We start from the raw sequence: 20,956 nt of genomic DNA, 5'->3' as shown, positions 1-20,956 counted from the left end.
TTTTTTTATCGAAGAGGATGTGATCGCAGGTAGAAGATAATTTATGGGTGTCTAGTTATTTGTTGAGAATTATTGAGCAATGCTGTCTAATCATATGGATGAATGAGTACATGACACGTTTAAAGATAAAGGTATTTGATAATGATGTTGGGAAAAATAATTATGTTGGGACTGATTTGTCAATTTAAAGATAAGATTAAAGTAACATTTCTTTTAATTTTTTCTTGATTAAAGTCACTTTGTTTCCCCCCTAAAAAAGGATACCCTATACTATCACTAGCACGTTGCATTCATCATGTCAAAGAAATGAAAATGTTCCACAAGTTGTAAACCCCACAACATGCAAGGCTCTTTCGAACTCTAGAGAGAATACTTAGGGACGTAAGGCAACTCTCTCGAAGGAACTCAGCAAAATAGCCTTATAACTTCGATGGAACATGTGTTTGTGCCTCCCCACAGAGGAAGTCATAGGGATTGTGTAAGGGCATAGGTCTTCGGGAAGTTGAAAGACCATGTATAAGGGTTAACACCTACCTAGTCACGAGGTAAAGGATGTTAGTGAAAATTGAAATGATTACAGGGAATATGTGGCCTACCAAGTTTTTTTTTTATACTTAAGGCTTAAATCAAGACCTCTGATTAACGGAGAAACAACTTCATACACTCCACCATATCATTTGGTGGTAAACCTGTTGTTTCTTATGAAAGAAAGTAAATAATTTATGAGGGGCTAAATTTTGTGGCACACATAAAAGCTAAAAGAATACACAAACAACTAGTGTATCTTAAAGAAGATTTAAGACTTTACAGTTAGATGGATGTCAGTTTAACCCAGTGAACAAACCAAACCCCAAATATGTCATAAACAATACTTGGATATGCTGCAGCAAAATTATATATATCCATAAGACTTTAAGAAAGGGATCTAAATAACAACAAATATATAACTTAAGGTCTTGGCCTTTCTTCAGAAAATCTTGGAAGCTGAACTAGGGAGTTTACCCTAGTGACACCTTCTAATCCTAACCAGTTCTGTTCTTCAGTTGACATAGCTTCTTGATTTGCTGCTACTTCTGCAACGATTCGTTTGTAGGTGTTGTTTTCTTCAGCAGATCTGACCGTGAAGTTCCTCTGCAGAGATGGCTCGGAATTCTGTCCATCGTCTGATTCCACAGCGTTACCAGAGTGGTTGCTCTGAAGGGTAGCAGAAGAGAAACATTGATCCTCGTTATCGGATTCAGAGTCCATTTTCCCATCTAAGAATAAGCAAACAACTGCACAATCATCCATCTTTGATGTTGGATATTTAGTTTTCCATTCACGTGCAGCTGAGTCAACCAGGATTCGGGCAGCTGATGCTCGTGTAGGAGCTGACGACACTATCTCAACCACTTCCTCGTTGCTCAACACGTCCCAAACCTGAAACACAATATATATCATCAATTCAAAAACAGTAACTGATGCTAATATATGCCTCTGTATTCTTTAGTATACACTACTGGGATGCATTTTTCTTACAGCTAGCTTGCTAGTAATAATTGGTTCACCGCTCCCTAGCATGGACCGGACATTTAATTAGCCTAGTTTTTTGGATATGAAAATAATTACTCACTATGTTCATTGTTCATACTTCATTGAAAGAGAATTCAACTATACATGGAGTCGAGATACTAGCCCACGGTTGGACAAGAATTGAAGGGTAAACAGAGTAGCATTTTATAACAGCATGAAGTAATTAATGACCAAGGCGTAAGCAAACCACATCTCTTCCAGCATGGGAAAGGCTTTAAAGTGGTCTACTCGTCTAAGTGGGAGCTTCGAATGAAAAAATAAAATGATGCTTAATAAATTCTTACAAATATTTTTTTGAATAATTCTTATAAATGCTAAGTGAAATCACCGAGGACGTTATCCAACCATATTCCATTTTACTTTTGATACAAGTGGTATAGCTCATTTCATCCAGTTATCAGAATCAGGAAAGCCGTTTCAAAATTCCTATCGATTACAATGTCTAACAGGTTATCCAATAAAAAATCCGTCTTTGAAACCAACTGCCATCAAAACTCAGCATTGACACCATAAAGAAATTAGGATGATCATGGCATTAGCAATTAAAAGAATAAAGATCAAAATAACTTCAGGTAGGGAAATTCATGACCAAAAAAGTTATACAATACTAGATACAACAGGGAATTTGCACTTTCTGTAATTACGCCTGATCCACTGGCTTAGTGCAAATATTTAGAGAAGTTCTTATTACTCCGCATAAGAAAAAAAATCATAAACAAAAAAGATAATTGCCCAGATATTTCAGGATATGCAGTTCCAGTAGTGAAATAGAAATATAATCAGCCGTTTTGTGGAAAAGGGAAGAAAGCTCACAGAAATTCATCGAAGACCGTAAAAGAAATTCAACAAGCTGACCTTTACTTAACTTAAGGTAACTTAAGGAAGGGTAAAATATCCAGGAGGAGGGCAAGTAGAATAGAATACTTTCTATATTTAGAAACCAGAACTGCAAAAGATTTGTTTAAAGATTCTAAGTACATGATGCATGTGCAAGGCCCCTTTCCTCCGACAACAAACAAGCAACAAAAATTGTCTTTATCTAGGCTAAATTCTTCATGTGTCAGATATCTACTAACACATCAGCAGTTAATCTAAGTTCACTGCATAAGGAGTCTTGGCAAGTCAGGTACTAAAACTAATGACAGATTTCCTCTGCCTATTGGATTTCTACCTCGTGCAGGAATGTACCAGGCTCTAGCGACCGGCATTATCCTCACTCTGTCCTCAAACCAGAATGAGCGAATACTTTTCAAAGTCCTGAAGTGACTGTTACCACTTACCTATGAGGATTCCAGGCACATTTAATTTGAGAAAATCTAACTCCTTCCCTTCAAAGACCAGGTGTGAACACATGTCCAATGCACTAGATTTGCATAAAAAACAAAACACTTCTTCCTTCCGCCAAAATGACAAAGGTTTTGACCAGCCAACTTAATATAACAGCAACCTAATACCTTCATAGCATACTTAGAAATGAAGCCACTTCGCACCATTAATATTTATGAGAATGGCAACTGAATACCTTACTACATTGGTATAGACATGCTGAGAACTTAAACTTTGAATCCTTAGCTGATGATGGAAGTTCAATAGGCTAGATCATACGTGCTGCATGATCTTTCTATTTAGTCTTGTATTAGTAAATGAAAAAGAAAATTGAATTATCAACTTCATAATAATTTTCATAGATACCCCTTTTCTCCAGATCATTACATGTGACCCCGTCCAAAACAAATCAAAAAATCCAAGATCACAAAGGTTGTCAAAATCATAATGGGCAACATGGCATGCTTAATTTCATTTTGGATTCAACTACTTCAACAAATTGATAACTAAATTAGCAAAATATTCAAATATTTCACGAGGGATACATACCCCATCAGAAGCTAGAACAATGAACTTGTCCCTATCGGTAAGAATACGGTGAGAAAATTCTGGAACAGAAATCACCCCATATTCCTTCAAGCAGAAATCCCCAAATGCCCGCGCCATTGCTAAACCAGGGGCATCATCAAATGGCAGCCACACTCTCTGCACCTCAGGCTCATCTTGCAAAGCAAAAACCCGACCTTTACATCGTTTTATCCTCTCAGCTTCCTCTGGCAACACAAAACACAATATCAGCGAAGACATTCCAGAAAGGGATCATATAATATGAAAGATTAGCTACTATAGACATACTAGGTAAGTCAGGCTTGAGATCAACAGTCAATTGAACTGCTACCATTGAATCATTACTGTCTTTTGATGCCATGATTGCCCGAGAATCACCAATGTAGCCCATAAAAAGATTTGAACCCTGTGACACAAAATATTAATAATAAGCTTAGACGAAAAGGGAATGAAAGAAATTGCATTAGGACAATCATAACCAAATGCAACTGACTACCTGTTTCACTAAAGTAATGGCAGTGCTTCCACTACAAAAGCAATCTAAATTAGGATGGGACCTTAGTTCTTTATCCATGGCCTTGTATGATTTAAGGAAAGCTTCTCTCCACAAGTAGTCCACTTTATCCTCCATCCCTCCATCCTTATCAGGATCCACCACATCCAATTTTTTATTAACACTGCAGCAATTTGCAGTAGAACCATTGTGCTTTGAGTCAAATGATTGCAAAAACGACGCTAGCTTCAAGGGCAGCGCATCCCTTACTTTGCGTGCAACAAGATGGCCATGTGGACCATGACCATCAAATACCCCACAAAAGGTCACATCTTCAGCCATGAAATCCTGCACACAGATACATAAAATCAAACATATCACACTCCAAACAGACAACAGTGTATCTAGACAAGCGAGCAGTACTTACTTCCCAGACAACCATGGCATCCTGGTTTATGCCTTTACGACCCTGTTGAGTGAATATGCAAGAAGTCTTGCTCTTTCCATTTTTGAATATCCGATTAGGTATCGAAGTCAAATGTTGCAATGTAGTAACAGGATCAGAAAAAGTTTTTCTAATCCTCTTTCGACTAAACATACTTATCCCCAAACATTCAGGGGAAACTCGTTCTCCGTTGCTCCTGCTACTACAAGTACTATGATTGCTGGTAGAAACACAACCCCCCATTTTCTCAGACACACAAAAAGACCATCTGATCGACAAGTAAAGAAATGTTCTTCCTCCCAATGAAACTGGATCAGACTGAATGTCAACTAAGCAAAAAAACTGTAGAACTCACAAGCATCCAACGCGATTCGTTTTTATCTTGGTCAAAATATTGTCACTAAACAAGTAAACAACACAAGAAGAGATCAATTAATATACTAATAGTTTATTAATACTACATAACAAGATGGATATGCCTACAAAAATTGAAACTAGACTAACTAACCAACACACAGATTAATAGATTAGCATGTGATTGATGAATATAATATAAATATTATGCTGTCTTAAGCTTTCATCATCCAATGGGAATCTCAATTATACAAATCAAATTTGAGAGATTTCATGCACCCTTAATCTTTAATTAAACAATTAAGCTAAGTAGACAGAAAAACAGAATATTCTGGAAAACATTTTTAAAAAAACACAAAAACAGGAAACTAGGTAGAGCACCCACAGTTATTCAAATTCTTTAATCTGTCACCATGTTCACAAAAATCAAAACTTATCCACAAAATTCTCCATTTCCAAAACAGAGAAGGCAAAGATTTATCAGAATCCAAGTTCCAAAAAATCTTAGTATTTCTTATAGATCTTATAGGTAAAGATTTTATGGTTAGATTTATCGCATAAACACCAAAAGAAAACAAAGTATAAAGATTTGAAAAAAAGTAACCTGAAAAGGAAAAGTTACTGCACACAAATGTCAAAAAGATTCAATCTTTCACCTCAAATGTCAAAATTTCAGTCTTTTCCAGAGGATAAACAAAGTTACAAAAAAAGGTAAAACCAAAGATAGAGGAAAAACAGTCTGATAAAATTTGAATCTTTGCACTACTTAGTGGAGCAGACAGATAAAGCAAAAGAGTTCTAACAAAGTGGTAGATTTTGTCGACACAAGAATCGTTTTTTACGTAACCCAAAAAGCAAAACATCAGATCAAAGCATTATAACTTAGAAAAGTATAAACAGCAAAAAAAAAAAAATCAAAATTCAAGAAAGGGAGCAAAAAATCAAACCCCTTTTTTCATGGCATTAAAACCCAAGTTGCAGAGTTAACCAAGACCATGAAATGGGGTTTCATTTCTGAACTGTAAGCAGAAAATTGAGAAAAAGAAGGCAAAAACATGGAATTTTCTTGAAAAATATGAGATTTTTAATGTTGGAAAAGCAAAATGAAAGAGATATACAAAGAGGGGGTTGGTTAAAAATGGTACCTTCAACTTGGTTTAGTGATAGCTGGGATCAAGAATGTGAGTTAAGTCTTTTTTGTTGAATAGAAGAGAAAAAAGGAGAAGAAGGGAAGAGAGTGAGAAGTATGGGAATAGATAGAAGTTGGCATTAATTAATTGCAAAAGCATAAAAAAGGAAATACCGAAGAGGAGAGGGTAGGTTCATTCTTTTAAGGAAGAAAATATATTGGTTCTCCATCCCAATTATGTTGTACTAACCTGACAAATTGCGGTGACATGATTGAGATTTCAAGTTACGATGATATTATTAAAATTTTTACGTTTAAAATATATAGATTCTACATCCTAGTTTACGCTGTACTAACATGTCAAAGTTGTAGTGATTACTAAGATAACAAGTTGTGATGAGATGGTTGAGATATTTACGCTGAAAATATATTGATCCTCCATCCTAATCTATATTGTACTAACATGACAAATTATAGTGAGATAGTTGAAATTTTTACGCTTTTAGTTAAAGTAGAATTTTTAGGGCTTGATGTTTGAGCATGAAAGAGTTTTTATTATGAGTGTTGTCTCTAGAATAACTCAATCTGTTAATTTAATTAGTCAGACTATAATATAAATATCAATTGTGTCGAATAAAATTTGATTGGTTGGTAGACATTTTTTATACCATTTGTACGTAAAATTAAAAAAAAATCTTTAAATTCTTTTTAGTATAACATATATAACATCATTTCTTTATCAGAAAACAACATTGAGCATATAAGTACAAATGATTTTTTGTATGAAATAAATTGTTGAAATTCTTTTACATAATGGAAACTTGTCGAGTAGTATTGAATGTAATTTAAATTATTTCAAGTTATAGGTTTGATTTCCAACTATGACATGTTTAACATTTTCTTGAATCAATTTATTAGAGTTTTTAATTCCACCATTAATTTATTTTTTTAGCAAATACAAGAAAACTTTTTTGGAACTTTCCTAAATTTATCTTAGAATTTTTTATTTTTTATTTTTTGAAAAACTCCTATTCTATGGGGTAGTTGAAATTAAACTAATTCATAACTAAATATAGAAAGGTTTTGGAAAAGCAAGGAATTAAGAAATTATGTTAGAGGTACAAAGTATCTTAATTAAGCAGAATAAGTTGTGGAAAAGCAAAGAATTATATTAATGTCATGATAGACATGATGTATTAACTACCCTTTTCAGCTTAATAGTAGACAGTAACTGGGACATGGTTTGTGAGGACAACACAAACCTATTTGTTTATGTGACACTATTTCCTTTTTAGATTGTCTAAACAAATATAATTTAAAATAATTTAATTTTAAAATTTCACTTTTTTTATCCGTAATAAAATAATTTTTCAGCCAAAATATCTAATAATCTACTTAGACCACAAATTTTAAGAAAATTTAATATCGTGTAAAATCAATTAATATCACATAAAAAATATAGAGTTCAAATTCACCTCAAATTAACACTTTTCGGACATTGTTATTTACATGAAATTCAAATAAATATTTACGATTTATTTCACATTTTATGTTCGATTCAAACACTTTCACATAAATTGCGATTTGCGACTAATAGAAGTAAATGGTGATTTCACAAGTGGAATTGCCGCTCAAATCAATCAATCAAATGGAGAGTGCATTCCACGCGCGACAACATGAAATCATGATGCAGATAAAGCACGCGACAGCCTACATATACCATAGCTAAATTTGTGGGCCCAGCTTACGTGGCATCTTGTGAAGCGTTGACCCTTGCTTGGCTGAATAAAAATTAATTGTGCGATATGAAATTATAATTTGAAATTTAATTTTATTTAAAAAAATTATACTTCTTTCATAAAAATATGGAAGGTAGTTATTAAAACTTTCCTGATTCTTATATATTCTGTTTTAATAAGAAAATCATAGTTTATAATAAGATATCAAAATATGTTAAAATGCAACACTGATAAATCTTACTTTCTCCGTTCAATAATACTTGTTTACTGTGCTAAAAATAGATGTCCAATAATAATTGTCCACTTTATGAAATTCATGGATAATTTTACATTTAGGAGTCGTTTAGTTTGAATTCAAGTTATGATGGAATAAGTTATGATGAGATAAGTTATGCTAAAATTATTTTTTATTGAGTGTTTGGCTTGTTATATTCAAAATAATAAATCTTAAGAACAACATATAAGTTTATAAAAATACCCTTCATGGATGTGAAAAATAATGTATAAAAAGTGTTTAAAGGGACATTTTTATCATTTAGTCATTTTATCCCGAGATAAGTTATCCTGGGATTACTGTACCACCCATGGGAAGGGATAACTCGGTACTAATTATTAATCCCGAGATAAGTTATCCCGGACTTGCCAACCAAACAACAAACTAAGTGGCACTATAATTTAATCCCAGGACTATTTTAAGTTATCCTTCACACCAAACGACCCCTAGTTCCTAATTTATCATTATCATTAATTATAGTCATTTCCCTATTACATTTTTCAAGACATTTTATTTATTAAATTCAAAGGGATATAGAGTAAAAATTACCCTTCTATTTGTAGTTTTTTAAGGGATGTGTCAAGTCAATAATGGACAACTATTGTTGGACAGAAGGAGTATTTTTATATTTATTTTTTATAAATAAATATGTATTAATAAAAATGTGAAATTTATGAATGAGAAGTTCTACTCTATTAAGTTGATTGAGATAAATATAAATTTTAATTAAAGTTACTGTATTTGATTGAACTCGTATCTCAAAGGCTAGCTTTGCTTATATTTCTTTTTTTTGTTTTTCACTTGGTGTTCGGTATCCACATTGGAGTGATAGAAAATTTCACATTGGAGGGTAAAGTGTTCCTAACAAAAGCGACTTCATAATCGAAGAGACTCAAATTCAAGATTTTTTGGTTAAAAATAATGTCACTTACCATTCTATCACGATTCTTATTGGTCTGCTTGCGTAAATATATACGTAGGTTGATTGTAAAGTTGGAAGAATGAATGGTGGGAAAAAGGGTAGGTTCCTGCAACATCCAACTACTACACAGTTTACACACGTAAAAAAAGTAATCAAAAGTCTTTAAGATATTCTTTCCAGTTCACATCCTTTTCTTCTAGTTTTTTCATATATATATATATTTGCATAAAAAGATATTCACATTATCTTTTTTCTTCTTCAGGCGTCAACGTAGATTTCAAATATCGAGTGGAAAATAAAAAAAATAGTGTTCAATCTAAATTTAGTTAGCTAAGTAGAGTGGTATTTTTAATGTTGTCAATAGTTTGACAACGAAACTAATAATTCAAAAGTGTTTTCAATACTTCTTTCCGTAAATTATATATGCTTAGTTTTCTTGTAAATATAATTTTAATGTGATTGGCTATTATCTGATCTTCATCTAATGATGAACATGAATGGGATAATTCAGTTTTAATTGATTAATATGCTACACATAATTGTGTACACACTAGTTGAGAATATGTTATTCTAAATTGAGTATTTAAGATTGGGATTACTTTTTCATTAGAATGTTTAATGTTGAAGGAATATGTTGCTTAATTATCTATATGTTAGTTATAAAAAAATATTCTTGCTTGAGCGTGAGAGTAATTATTGAACGATTAATCAATATGGATTGTAGTGCAGTGATGGGATTACTCCACGAGTAATTTTTGAATCCTGAATATGAAGAAAATTTTATTGAGAGCATCATACTCAAACGAATCATACAATGCGAGATTCAAATTTAATCGAAACTCTTAGTAATTCGAGTTTTTTTTTTTATGGTGGGAATCAGTGATGGACTTCACAAGTATCCTGTTGTCCAACCAAAAACTGTTAAATTAATATTTATAAATTAATAAAAGGGGCAACTTTTGAATCCACTTGTAAATATACCATAAAAGAAAAATCACGAGAACTTTCTTGTCTCAAATTGATACGACTTATATATACTAAATACTGAAGTATAAGACAGCCAATTTTATATCACTGTAGCCATATTTTTTTGTGATCAAATAACAAGACACACAATTTTTCCACAATGATTTTTTGTCAACTTGTTTTGTTCCTTTACAACATATCTATGTTATTTATAATTAAGAAAAGATGTGTCACTATTAGACAAAAAAATGTTAAATAATTAAGATAAAGACGTGTCGCTACTAGAAATAAAGATTATTTTTTTATTGCAGATTAAAAAATGATATCATGGAATATGATTTTTTCATTTATTTCTAACCAAATGAGCTCATTGAGAAAAATTATGAACAAATTCTCACCAAAATAGTTAGAGGCTTCCTAATTTTTTCGTATGAAAATATTATTGTATCATTTTTTTTTTCTTACCCACTCAATTAAATTTTTTTATGAAATAACTATTAGACATTTTTCAATGAGAAATTCCAATGAAAACATAGTATTTTTTTAATAGTATGTCCATTATATTCTCATGTTCAGGTTATAAAGTTCGAAGATAATGCTAGTAATAATTTTTGGAAAAAAGGATGTCCTTTCGCAAATATTTAAATAATTCACTCGTTAGTTCCTTTCTTCAATCTATTTAATTATTCGTCTGTCCGAACGTTAGAACGGTAAAGAGAAAAATGCCCCACAAATTAATTTCATAGTTTTAATTTTGACCTAACTTTCAAAATCTAATTAATAGAGTATGTGTTTTTCCTTTTACCTTGTTTGGTGGAATTTCAATTTAATTCTGAAGCAAAAGCAATCAAGTAACTATCGCAGTGAATGCACTAGGCAAAATGTAACCGATAGAGGTTTTTAGTTTAAACTTTGTTAAGTACGGAGAGTCGTTTTTATTAGAGAGCGTTTTATTTTGGAAAAATTGTATGAAATATTAAATTATTAATTCAAATTAAATGTTATAGCCATATATAGTTTCTTTTATTTGTAATTCGCAGCAAACATTCCATGTTTTTTGCCATCCCATTTGTATACCGAAATATACAAATGCATGACCCATTTGAATACCGAAATATACAAATGCAGACCCAAATATACAAATGTAGGATCCATTTGTATACCCAAATATACAAATAGACCCAAATTTTTTTTTTTTTATGTATATGTATACCGAAATATACAGATTAATAGCCATAACAAACATAAAATTTGTTATGGAGCGCAATTATACAAACTATAGATATAACATACAAATATGATTTTTATGTTTGCTAAACCTAAAATTTACTCTTTTATTTTTAACGATTTGTATACCAAAATATACAAATGCAGGACCCATTTATATACCGAAATATACAAATGCAAGATCCATTTGTACACCAAAATATACAAATGCAAGACTCATTTGTATACCGAAATATACAAATGCAGGACCCATTTATATACCGAAATATACAAATGCAAGATCCATTTGTACACCAAAATATACAAATGCAAGACTCATTTGTATACCGAAATATACAAATGCATGACCCATTTGAATACCGAAATATACAAATGCAGACCCAAATATACAAATGTAGGATCCATTTGTATACCCAAATATACAAATAGACCCAAATTTTTTTTTTTTTATGTATATGTATACCGAAATATACAGATTAATAGCCATAACAAACATAAAATTTGTTATGGAGCGCAATTATACAAACTATAGATATAACATACAAATATGATTTTTATGTTTGCTAAACCTAAAATTTACTCTTTTATTTTTAACGTCAGATTTTCCAATGCAAATTTCTATTTAATTTTCATTAAATCCACAAATAAATATGTTCAGTGGCTATTCTCATTTATATTTTAATTGATGAATAGGTGAAAAAGAAAAAAATAGTGGAAATCAATATTGCATGTGAATCTGTTTCCACTATGGATCTTCTCAGTAAGCTCATACGTACGGTAAATATAAATTTAAAAAAAATTATATTTTATAACATAAATTTTCTATATATTCGCGACAAAATAAATCTCTCTTTTTAATATTGATAGAGTATTAATACTAATATAGAAGTACATCGGATGAGAAATTTTAAAAAAATGGGCATAATGTAGAATATTATTGTTTAAAAATAATGCACACTTCAAGTTATTTTAGTAAGAATATTTACTAGTACTAGTAAAGAAGAAAAAAATATTAAAGCGACAAAAAAGGAAAACCCACTAAGTTGGATTTGCTTCTAATTAATTAGTATAGCTTTATTTCATCAATTGGGATTATGTAAAAAGATCTCTTTCCATAAGTGGACTAAACAGTAGTCACATATTTCTACTTTTTAAGTCTTATTTGTCCATTAAATCTATAGTAGTTTATATATGAAAAAACAAATGGTATTTTTTTATGCTTACTTTTTAAATATTCTTGAAAATCCAACATCTTTTCAGTAATACCTTTATTTAGTTTATTAATGTTTTCATTTCTGCTTTAATTTTTATTTTTTTAATAAAAAGAATCTACAAAGATTTAGTATACTTATATCCCCACTGCCCCTACATCCCTTCCTTTTTTCTCATTTTGCATGTTCATTTATATATTTTTACCCTTTTTTCCTCTTTAAATTTTTAGTTATATGTCGTTTTCTTATGTCCTATATTTACAATAAAAAATTATTTCAGCATTTTGTCCATATATTAATTAATGAGATACTTACATTTATATGCACCGACTGCTATTTCTGCTTCCATTATTATAGGATTAGCAATCTAACTTGATGTCATTTATAGACATATGGTTAGTACGGACAAAAATATTTTCAAATAAATATTTATGGAAATATTTTCTTGAAGTAAATAAGTTTTTTTTTTTTTTTTAAAATCGCAAATAATAGAGAAACATTCTAAAGTATACGAAGAAAAAAGAATAGTAACCACAATTAAATTAATTGATATATAGCTAAAGCACAATAAATTACATGTAGTAGCATAAACCAGGCTAATACTACTGATATGCAAGGCGAGAGAAAGTTGGTGTTTGACCATGCGATATCATATCACGATATGAAATCGTAAGATGGAATCAATGTTTGGACATGTGATTTCATGTTGATTTCATCTCATGATTCCATATCATGAGATGGAATCCCATATTCTCCAAAAAATCATGATATGAGCATTTCATATCATGATTTGAGATTTTTAAATACAAAAAATTAATTCATAAGTTGATATTTTGTTAAAACAACCCCACATTTATATTTACTAACCATTTATTTCATATGTAAATAAAATTTATAATCACATCATTACTTTTTAAAATTATTATTCTCTCCAACATAAAATTTATTATTACTTTAAATTTGATGAATATAAATGATAAAGTAGGAATTGATTTGGTGAATATAAATAAGAATGGAGGGAGTAATACTTTTTTGTTTTTTCATAATAAAAAAAACCTTCTCTTTCGGCTACATATGAAAATGTTTAAAACAATTTAATATGAAAAAGGACAAAATTGGTGATGTATGTTTGATAATCACTACTTTCAATATGTTTGATTTTAGTATGAAATTAATGCACTAAAAATGTGTAATTGCACACAAGTGAAACAAGACATGAACCATTATGATTTTGACATACAAGTGAAAATTGTCATAGCTTGTGCAATGTTACATAATTATTTGTGAGAATACCAAAGGAGTGATGAAATATTTATGGTATATGAGTAGAGCTGTCAATATAGGCTGGCCCGCCCCATTCGGGCTAACCCATACAAACTTTGAAATTTGACGGGACAGGCCGTAGCACAAGTACTTGGGCTACGGGCTTGCCGGGCCAACCCTCTTTTCTTAAAAATCTATTTTTATAATCTAAAAATATTATCATAAATATCGACAAAACAATATTACATGGTGTTAGTGTTACTACTTGTTAATCAAATATACAAATAAAATTATCCTTATAACATTTATTAAGTTTGATTTCAAGTAAAAGCATAAATAACTAAGTAGAAATATTAACCTAATTATTTTCCAATGATCATAATAAAACACAAAAACTATGACAATATTCCATAGACTATGACCTATGTAGTGATTCCTTAGAAATTTTAGGGAAATTTTATTTTATGTAGTACATATTTTATAAACAGAATTTCTATTTAAATTGTAATATTTCAAACTTTAAATAGATTATGAGTTTAGATTCTTGTTATTTTAATAATCTATTTTATTTTTATTTTTTAATTAATTTTTATTTGGCCCACGGGCCGGCCCTATTCATATTTCTCAAGCCCCACAAATCGGCAGGCTTATTCAGGCCGGGCTAAAAAACCCTTTTTCTTAAATGGGCTCCAAAAATCATATCCCAACCCTATCAAATCATGGGTTAGGCCAGGCCGGCCCAACGGGCCTAGCCCCTATTGACGGCTCTACATATGAGCATGGAAATATAGTTGCGAATGATATTGACCAACAAATGACTCAAAGTAACAATGTTGGTTCGTCTTCTTGGTCATATGATCGAGAAATGCAAGTTAAACGTAAGAAGATTGTCCGTACTACGTAGGGGAACATATTAAAAACTAGTACACTACAATAAAGTTTGATCAATTAAAGTTAGATGAAACAGTTACTTAAGTGGAGAACAAATAACTTTGTAATAATTTAGTATGTAATTTTATAAATTTTTGTTTAATTGGTAAGAATGAATAAACAATTGGGGCTATTTTAATAGTTTTACAACTTATGAGATTCTTGTGTTTATGAGAAAATATGCAACACAAAAATTTCATATCAAATGTCCAAACAAATTAACTTCAATTTCATCTCATAATTTCATATTATGATATCATATCATGATTCTATATCGCATGACCAAACTGACCCTTAATATGAATAAATCAAATTTCACAAATGACGCTCTAAACAAGATATAATACTATTGGAGCTAGAATAAGGGTTATCCATTCGATCGAATCTAATAACTCTGGTTCAACTCATATATTTATTTTAAGAACTTCATTGAATATATATATATATATATATATATATATACTAATTCAGACTCCCACCTCACCAACCCCCAACCTTGATCACCTCATCCCCTAGTAAAATATTTGTCATGGTTAAAGAATAACAACTTCATTTGTATAAAATTCAATGACCAAGGCTTGAGATATATTCAATTAGGTGAATGAAATTTTTGCATTTTACTAGATAGCACTACAACAAAAATAACCTTTAGCGATAATAAATAGACACATTAATAAAGAGTGCTAAAGTCTTTATCAGCATTAGTTAAGTGTCATTAGATCTAGTGTCGCTAAATATTTTAGGGATATATACAAACAGTATTAATTACCGCTAAATAATTACTGCTACAGATCATTTTTGACGTAGTATAGGGAGCAGGATTTAGCACTAATATAACAAAAGGAAAAAGGAGAAAAATCTTGACTGCTTTCCCTGTATGTGTAATGTGAAAGTCAAAAAGATATTTTCTTTTAATGCAAATCAACACAATATACATGATTACACAACAGGACCATATAGTAACCTCAACATTATTTTTCAAAACAATTTCTATTTTCTTTTCAAAATGGTTTCTCTAATTAATTATAAAGTACAAGGATTAGGGGATCAAGGAAATTTTAGTTTATTAGAAAACATTGGTCAACATTTATAAGTTCGTTCTTTAAAACACAAGCATTTTATTTTTTACTAATGACGATTCTCAAGGTTCAATAAATTGATTAATTTAGCTTTGTAATTGAAGTTTTTAATGGTACATTATAATGCGTTCTTTCTATCAAACTATCTATCGTGTTTCTCTTTTATACCACTCTTGAACTTATAAAATGATAAATAGATTGAGACAACTATTTTTAGAAATCACAGTCAGATAATTTGAGCTACCAATAAATATTTTTAGAAAGTTTCAATAAAATCTACTTGTTTTGAACTCAATTTTTTCTTTTTGAAATTTAAATCCAATTCTTTAAACTTACAGTAAAAGTAACTTTAATGTTGACTACAAATACACAATATTTTTAGAGAATGATTGCATCTGTACAAATAGACTATTGGGTGAAATTTCTTCGACAAGGGCAAGGTATTTTCATGCTACACAAAGTTGATTCAACATAAAACCATGACATAATGCCAATATATGATTAGTGTGATTTACATTCAGTTCAACATCTTCTCGGTCAAGCTTGTCACATCAAACTTGTCTAATGTTATTTACATTTTCTGTTCGATTTGTGAGCTATTACACATAAATGAATTTATCCAGTGCACACCCAGAATAATGCCAGTATACTCAGCACGTAGTGAGTTTTTGGGGACCTATTTGGTCCATGCTTTTCACTTTATTTGAGTACTACAACTCCACAATCCATATAGTGATCCCAAAGATTCATTTGCTTACCTCAACCCAACTTGCACATAGTGTATACCCAAGCTTTAAATAATCTACTATGGGAGCCAATATTATATAAATAAAATACGTTAAGTTATGGATTGAACACTCATTTCACTTTTTAATTTTATTTTTGAGTACTTAAATTATATTTAGTGTCTCACTTTGTTTTGGAATTTGTTGATCAATTTTTCACTATTTTAGAAATATGTAATTACTCTTCGATCCATAGTAGATGAAAAATATTCTGATAAGAAACATTTTCCTTTCCCACTTAATTACCCTTCAACGTGACTCAAACTCTCAACCTATCAATTGATGATGAAAGTACTGTTTAATTAACCACTTGAACAAACCTAACTTGTCAGCACGTGAGATTAAATAAAATCTCAAAATAAATAACAAACACCGAACCAAACAAATAAAAATCTAAGAATCACAAATGTAATATTGGAGAATTTATGTCCTATATAGAAAATGACTAGTCAGAAATGATGACTTGAAGAAGATCAATGCTTTTCAGACATGTAAAGAAGACCATGATGTGTATGGTCATAATCATTCTACTTTGCTAAAATAGCGACTACTTAATATATACAACTTTGCTCATTTAAAATTGCGTAATATACAAGGTTATATTGTGTTATCATTTACAAATTGTATTCATGGTTTATGTCCTTTTCACTTTGTAACATACTTATCATGTTTAAAGTCAACTACCTCCTGTGTTTGTATTCTACATTTAGCCTCTTCCACATATCTTCAATCATACAAATACGTACATATAAAGTTCTTGTACAATATGTTGGAGTCGTATATTTAAGGATGAAAATATCTTCTAATATGGTCGGGGTAATAGGTGAGCTAGCTTTTTTAAATGAGTTAGACTCAAGATCTATTTCTTTATTTATCATAGTCCTAGTCCTATAGTCAGCCCCCTTTTATATTGTTCATGCTTCAGATGTCCAGTCCTGAACGTGTGAAGGGGTGGGGGTGTTTGAGACTCACATCATTCATTTTAGGGATGGAATGACCTTTTTATATGATCTTGAACGACAATCTTCTTAAGATCTATTAATTTATCATTCTTTGATAAAATAAATTAAGTTATGAGTTTTTTTCCACCTTATAATTAGTAGTAGGGGCATGTCTATACATATTGTACATATGATATATCATAGTTTTTAAATTCTAAATATGCCCTGCCTTTTAAGTCTTTTAGACAAACACACCCCCTCCCCCATACTCGTAATTAAGAGGAGAGTAAAAATAATTAAATTAGACAGTAAACAATTAAAACTACTAAGTTAAGTACTCATGATACTGAGAGTATTTGGATATCCATATATAGTTTATTAAGATTCTTACTTATTGCACTGAGAAGCTGTGTTGGTTTTCTCCATAGGAATCTTTACACAAATAGTCGTCCTAAGCAGTACACATTACATATTCATTATATGTTTTATATATATATATCTTTTAAATAAAAAATAGCCGATTGTATAATTTCGTTGTGTATTTGGGCTTGTGGATAATGGATCAATGAAGAAGGACTGTTATATGCATAAGATATGATATTCTTAATAGGCCCATAAACAGCCCCCTGACTTGGGCCATCTTTATTTTGGCACTCTATCTCAAACTTAATCATAGTAAAAAACTTATAACAAAACAACTCACTGCTACCTATCAATTTTAATTAACCATCTAAACACACGATAAAGTAATTCTATCAGTCACTTATGCCTTAAATTCTTGAAAAAACATTATATGATGTAGGCCTAACCCATCAGTAGCCCCCTAAACTTCTAATCATGTATCTCAGATTCATGTGAATCACACTAGATATATGCATCTGTATGTATCTGGTGTGATTAGTATGAGTCTGGAATACCAAATACATAGAAGAGTCGTGAGCGAGATAGAAGGGAGGCAAGCGAGATTTGTTTATGTGTCCCAAATATATGTGAATCTACTTGGATACAGTGTATCTAGAAAAAATTACACCTTATTTTTACCTAAAAAAATATGTATCTAGACATATCTGGATGCACCATAACCCATCGGTGTCCCCCTAAACTTGGCACAATCTTTCACTTAGACATCTCAACTGAAGGATTTTCCTTTTAAACACCTCATGTAGGGTTTCGTTGTGTCATTTTGACACTTTTTGCTGACTAAGAACAGTACGTGTGCTACACGAATTTTGAGCGCGTCAGAGACTTTTTTTGTAAATATTCTGATTTTTTTTTGTAAATATTTGCCTCTCCTTCTTCTTCCTTGCTTTCTCCCTTCCATCTTCCCCACCTTCTACCATCCTCCATCACCACACAACTTTTTTAAAAAATTCTACAATATTTTACTAGGTTACACTCTTTGATTCTTCCATCTTCTTTGAAAATCGAATTTACATCTTGATTCATATTCAAAAACAAAATCGATTTCAAGGGAACAAAAAAAAAGAATCAACTTCTTTCAAATGGAAAAACTGATTTACATTCTTACCTTCTCCATTGAAAATTAAATTGATTTCAAGGAATAAAAAGAATAAAGAACAACCTCCAATAAAAAAAAGAATTTTATTTTACATATCCTTCATTGTAAATCCCAATCGTAGTAGCACAAGAAATCATCTTCTTTTAAATGTCATATAAAAACTTTTCGATTTGGTATGATTTCCCTTATTCTCCAAAACGTATTTTACTTTGTAAACTAACCTAGGTTCTTGCCTTTTTGATGGAGAAGAACAGATGAAGGGGAAGGAGGCGCAAGAAGAAGAAGAAAAGAGGTGGGGGCATGGGGTTTGGGATCTAGAAGAAAGAAAAAAAGAAAGTAAAGTTGAGATTTTTAAAAATAAAATAAAATTTCCACGTGTCACATACCAATTCGTTTACTTTTCCACATAAGAGACGACTGGATGTACGCACTTAAAATGCGGTTTTGAAAATATAGAAAGTGTCAAAATGACACAATGAGGTTTGACCCGAGGTGCTTAAAATGAACAAAGTCTAGTTAAAGTGTCCAAGTGAAAGTTGGTGCCAAGTTTAGGGGGCCACCAATGGGTTAGCCCTATGATGTATATCACCTTTTTAATTATACACATTAACCTCAATTGAAAGAAACTTGAAAATTTCAACTTACTGAAGCTAATGATTATAATTAAACAAAATGACATATTTTAAATAGTTAACTTACTAAATTTTAATTTATGTGATATATATATTTTTTAAATTGTCCTATAAAAATGTTATGTATCCATAATTGAAAAGAATTTAATTCGATAGTGTCTAATAGAAAAACTTTATCGTGTCTATCTAAACTTTTCGAGAAGTTGAGCAAATGTCCAGGTCACTCCCATATATCATACTAAAATCTAACTATACCTTTTCTCATCCATAAACTATATAATATCTTGATAAGATGATAAGACACGTGGCACTAATCTCTCCCATCTCCAAAACTACAACACTCTCTCTTTCCCCAAATTTTCCCTTTCTCTCCAAAAAAAAACAAATCAATGGCTTCTCCAACCCTAATTACCCCATCCACATCAACCCCCAAATCCCTCATCACTCCAATCCGATCAAAACTCATCTCCTCCGTCACCACCACCACCACCGCCCTCCGCCGCCGCGAATTCCTCTCTCTGTCAGCCGGAATCCTCTCTCCATCCCTTCTCCTTCCCGCCACGTCAGCATTCGCGGCTACCGACGAGGAATACGTGAAGGAAGCGTCGGAAGTGATACAGAAGGTGAGATCTACGTTGAATATGGATAAAGGAGATCCGAACATAGCTGATTCAGTTGCTGAGTTAAGAGAAGCGTCGAATTACTGGGTTGCTAAGTACAGAAGAGAGAAGGCTTTGTTGGGTCGGGCTTCGTTTCGTGATATATATTCGGCACTGAATGCTGTTTCTGGCCATTATGTTAGTTTCGGGCCGACTACGCCCATTCCGGCGAAAAGAAAGGTCAGAATCTTGGAAGAAATGGATACGGCTGAGAAGGCTTTACAGAGAGGAAGATAAGAAACCCAATATTATTATTTTTTGGTATTATTTAAATTTTCCTATAATTATTTTCTGACTATGAAAATTTTATTTTTATGATAAAGATGAGGAAGTTGGATTTAAAATTTCATCACCTTCTTTAATTATAATTCAAAAACTCATTATCTGACTCGTTTGATTAGAGAATAAGTTATATCAGAATTAGTTATATATATCAAACTAGCATTACTGATCACTTTTTGATTTTGTAATTAAAGTAGTAATTGTTATAGAATTTTAAATTTTACAAATAAAATTTCATGATAATTAGTTAATGACTATGTGTGAATTTTATCCATGTAGCAACCTTTAGAACAACTACTTAAATTATAGCTAGACTTACGTATTATTTAGAGCCTGTTTGGATTGATTTAAAAAACAATCCAAATAAAAAGTCACAACTTAAATGACTTATTTTAAGTTATTTTTAACTTTGTCAAACACTTTTAAACTTATTATAAGTCATTCTTCTTTACTTATTTTAAGTTATTTTTATATTTGTCAAACACTTTCAGTAGTCAAAAACTAACTTAAAATTAGGTTTGACCAACTCTTAAATCAGTTCAAACAGCCTCTTAATATTTAGCTTCAAGCAATTAGAGAAGGAGGAATAAGGAGAATAGGAAAATTTCACATGAATTAGTAGTGATCAATTTAATGTATTT

At 31.0% G+C, this 20,956-nt stretch overlaps 2 protein-coding genes across 2 annotated transcripts; one reads left to right on the top strand and one right to left on the bottom strand.

Moving 5' to 3' along the window:
• Window positions 1-762: 762 nt before the first annotated feature.
• On the bottom strand, window positions 763-6,079 carry LOC102601638 (probable protein phosphatase 2C 52). Its single transcript, XM_006357439.2, has 6 exons — window positions 5,903-6,079; window positions 4,386-4,803; window positions 3,962-4,306; window positions 3,754-3,871; window positions 3,448-3,671; window positions 763-1,419 (listed from the first exon to the last, which is right to left on the bottom strand). The coding sequence occupies exons 2-6, from the start codon at window positions 4,644-4,646 to the stop codon at window positions 949-951; spliced, it is 1,419 nt and encodes a 472-aa protein (XP_006357501.1). The 5' UTR covers window positions 4,647-4,803; window positions 5,903-6,079; the 3' UTR covers window positions 763-948.
• Window positions 6,080-19,655: 13,576 nt separating this feature from the next.
• Window positions 19,656-20,377, top strand: LOC102601299 (photosystem II repair protein PSB27-H1, chloroplastic). The gene has a single exon (XM_006357438.2). It carries the CDS (start codon window positions 19,764-19,766, stop codon window positions 20,268-20,270), a length of 507 nt encoding a protein of 168 aa, XP_006357500.1. The 5' UTR covers window positions 19,656-19,763; the 3' UTR covers window positions 20,271-20,377.
• The last annotated feature ends 579 nt before the right edge of the window (window positions 20,378-20,956 follow it).

The sequence above is a fragment of the Solanum tuberosum genome, unplaced genomic scaffold (assembly GCF_000226075.1).
Source record: "Solanum tuberosum cultivar DM 1-3 516 R44 unplaced genomic scaffold, SolTub_3.0 scf00233, whole genome shotgun sequence".
Lineage (NCBI taxonomy): Eukaryota > Viridiplantae > Streptophyta > Magnoliopsida > Solanales > Solanaceae > Solanum > Solanum tuberosum.
The sequence above is the reverse complement of the archived record's forward strand: the minus strand, read 5'-3'. Positions and strand labels throughout refer to the sequence as shown.

What these genes read in the sequence shown, in the direction of transcription:
- LOC102601638 (XM_006357439.2), bottom strand. Translation starts at nt 4,646, where the DNA reads ATGGGGGGTTGTGTTTCTACCAGCAATCATAGTACTTGTAGTAGCAGG. An exon ending in TCTCAAGCCTGACTTACCTA is followed by an intron (nt 3,672 to 3,753) that starts GTATGTCTATAG and finishes TTGTGTTGCCAG; the next exon opens with AGGAAGCTGAGAGGATAAAA. An exon ending in TTGTTCTAGCTTCTGATGGG is followed by an intron (nt 1,420 to 3,447) that starts GTATGTATCCCT and finishes ATTGTGTTTCAG; the next exon opens with GTTTGGGACGTGTTGAGCAA.
- LOC102601299 (XM_006357438.2), top strand. Translation starts at nt 19,764, where the DNA reads ATGGCTTCTCCAACCCTAATTACCCCATCCACATCAACCCCCAAATCC.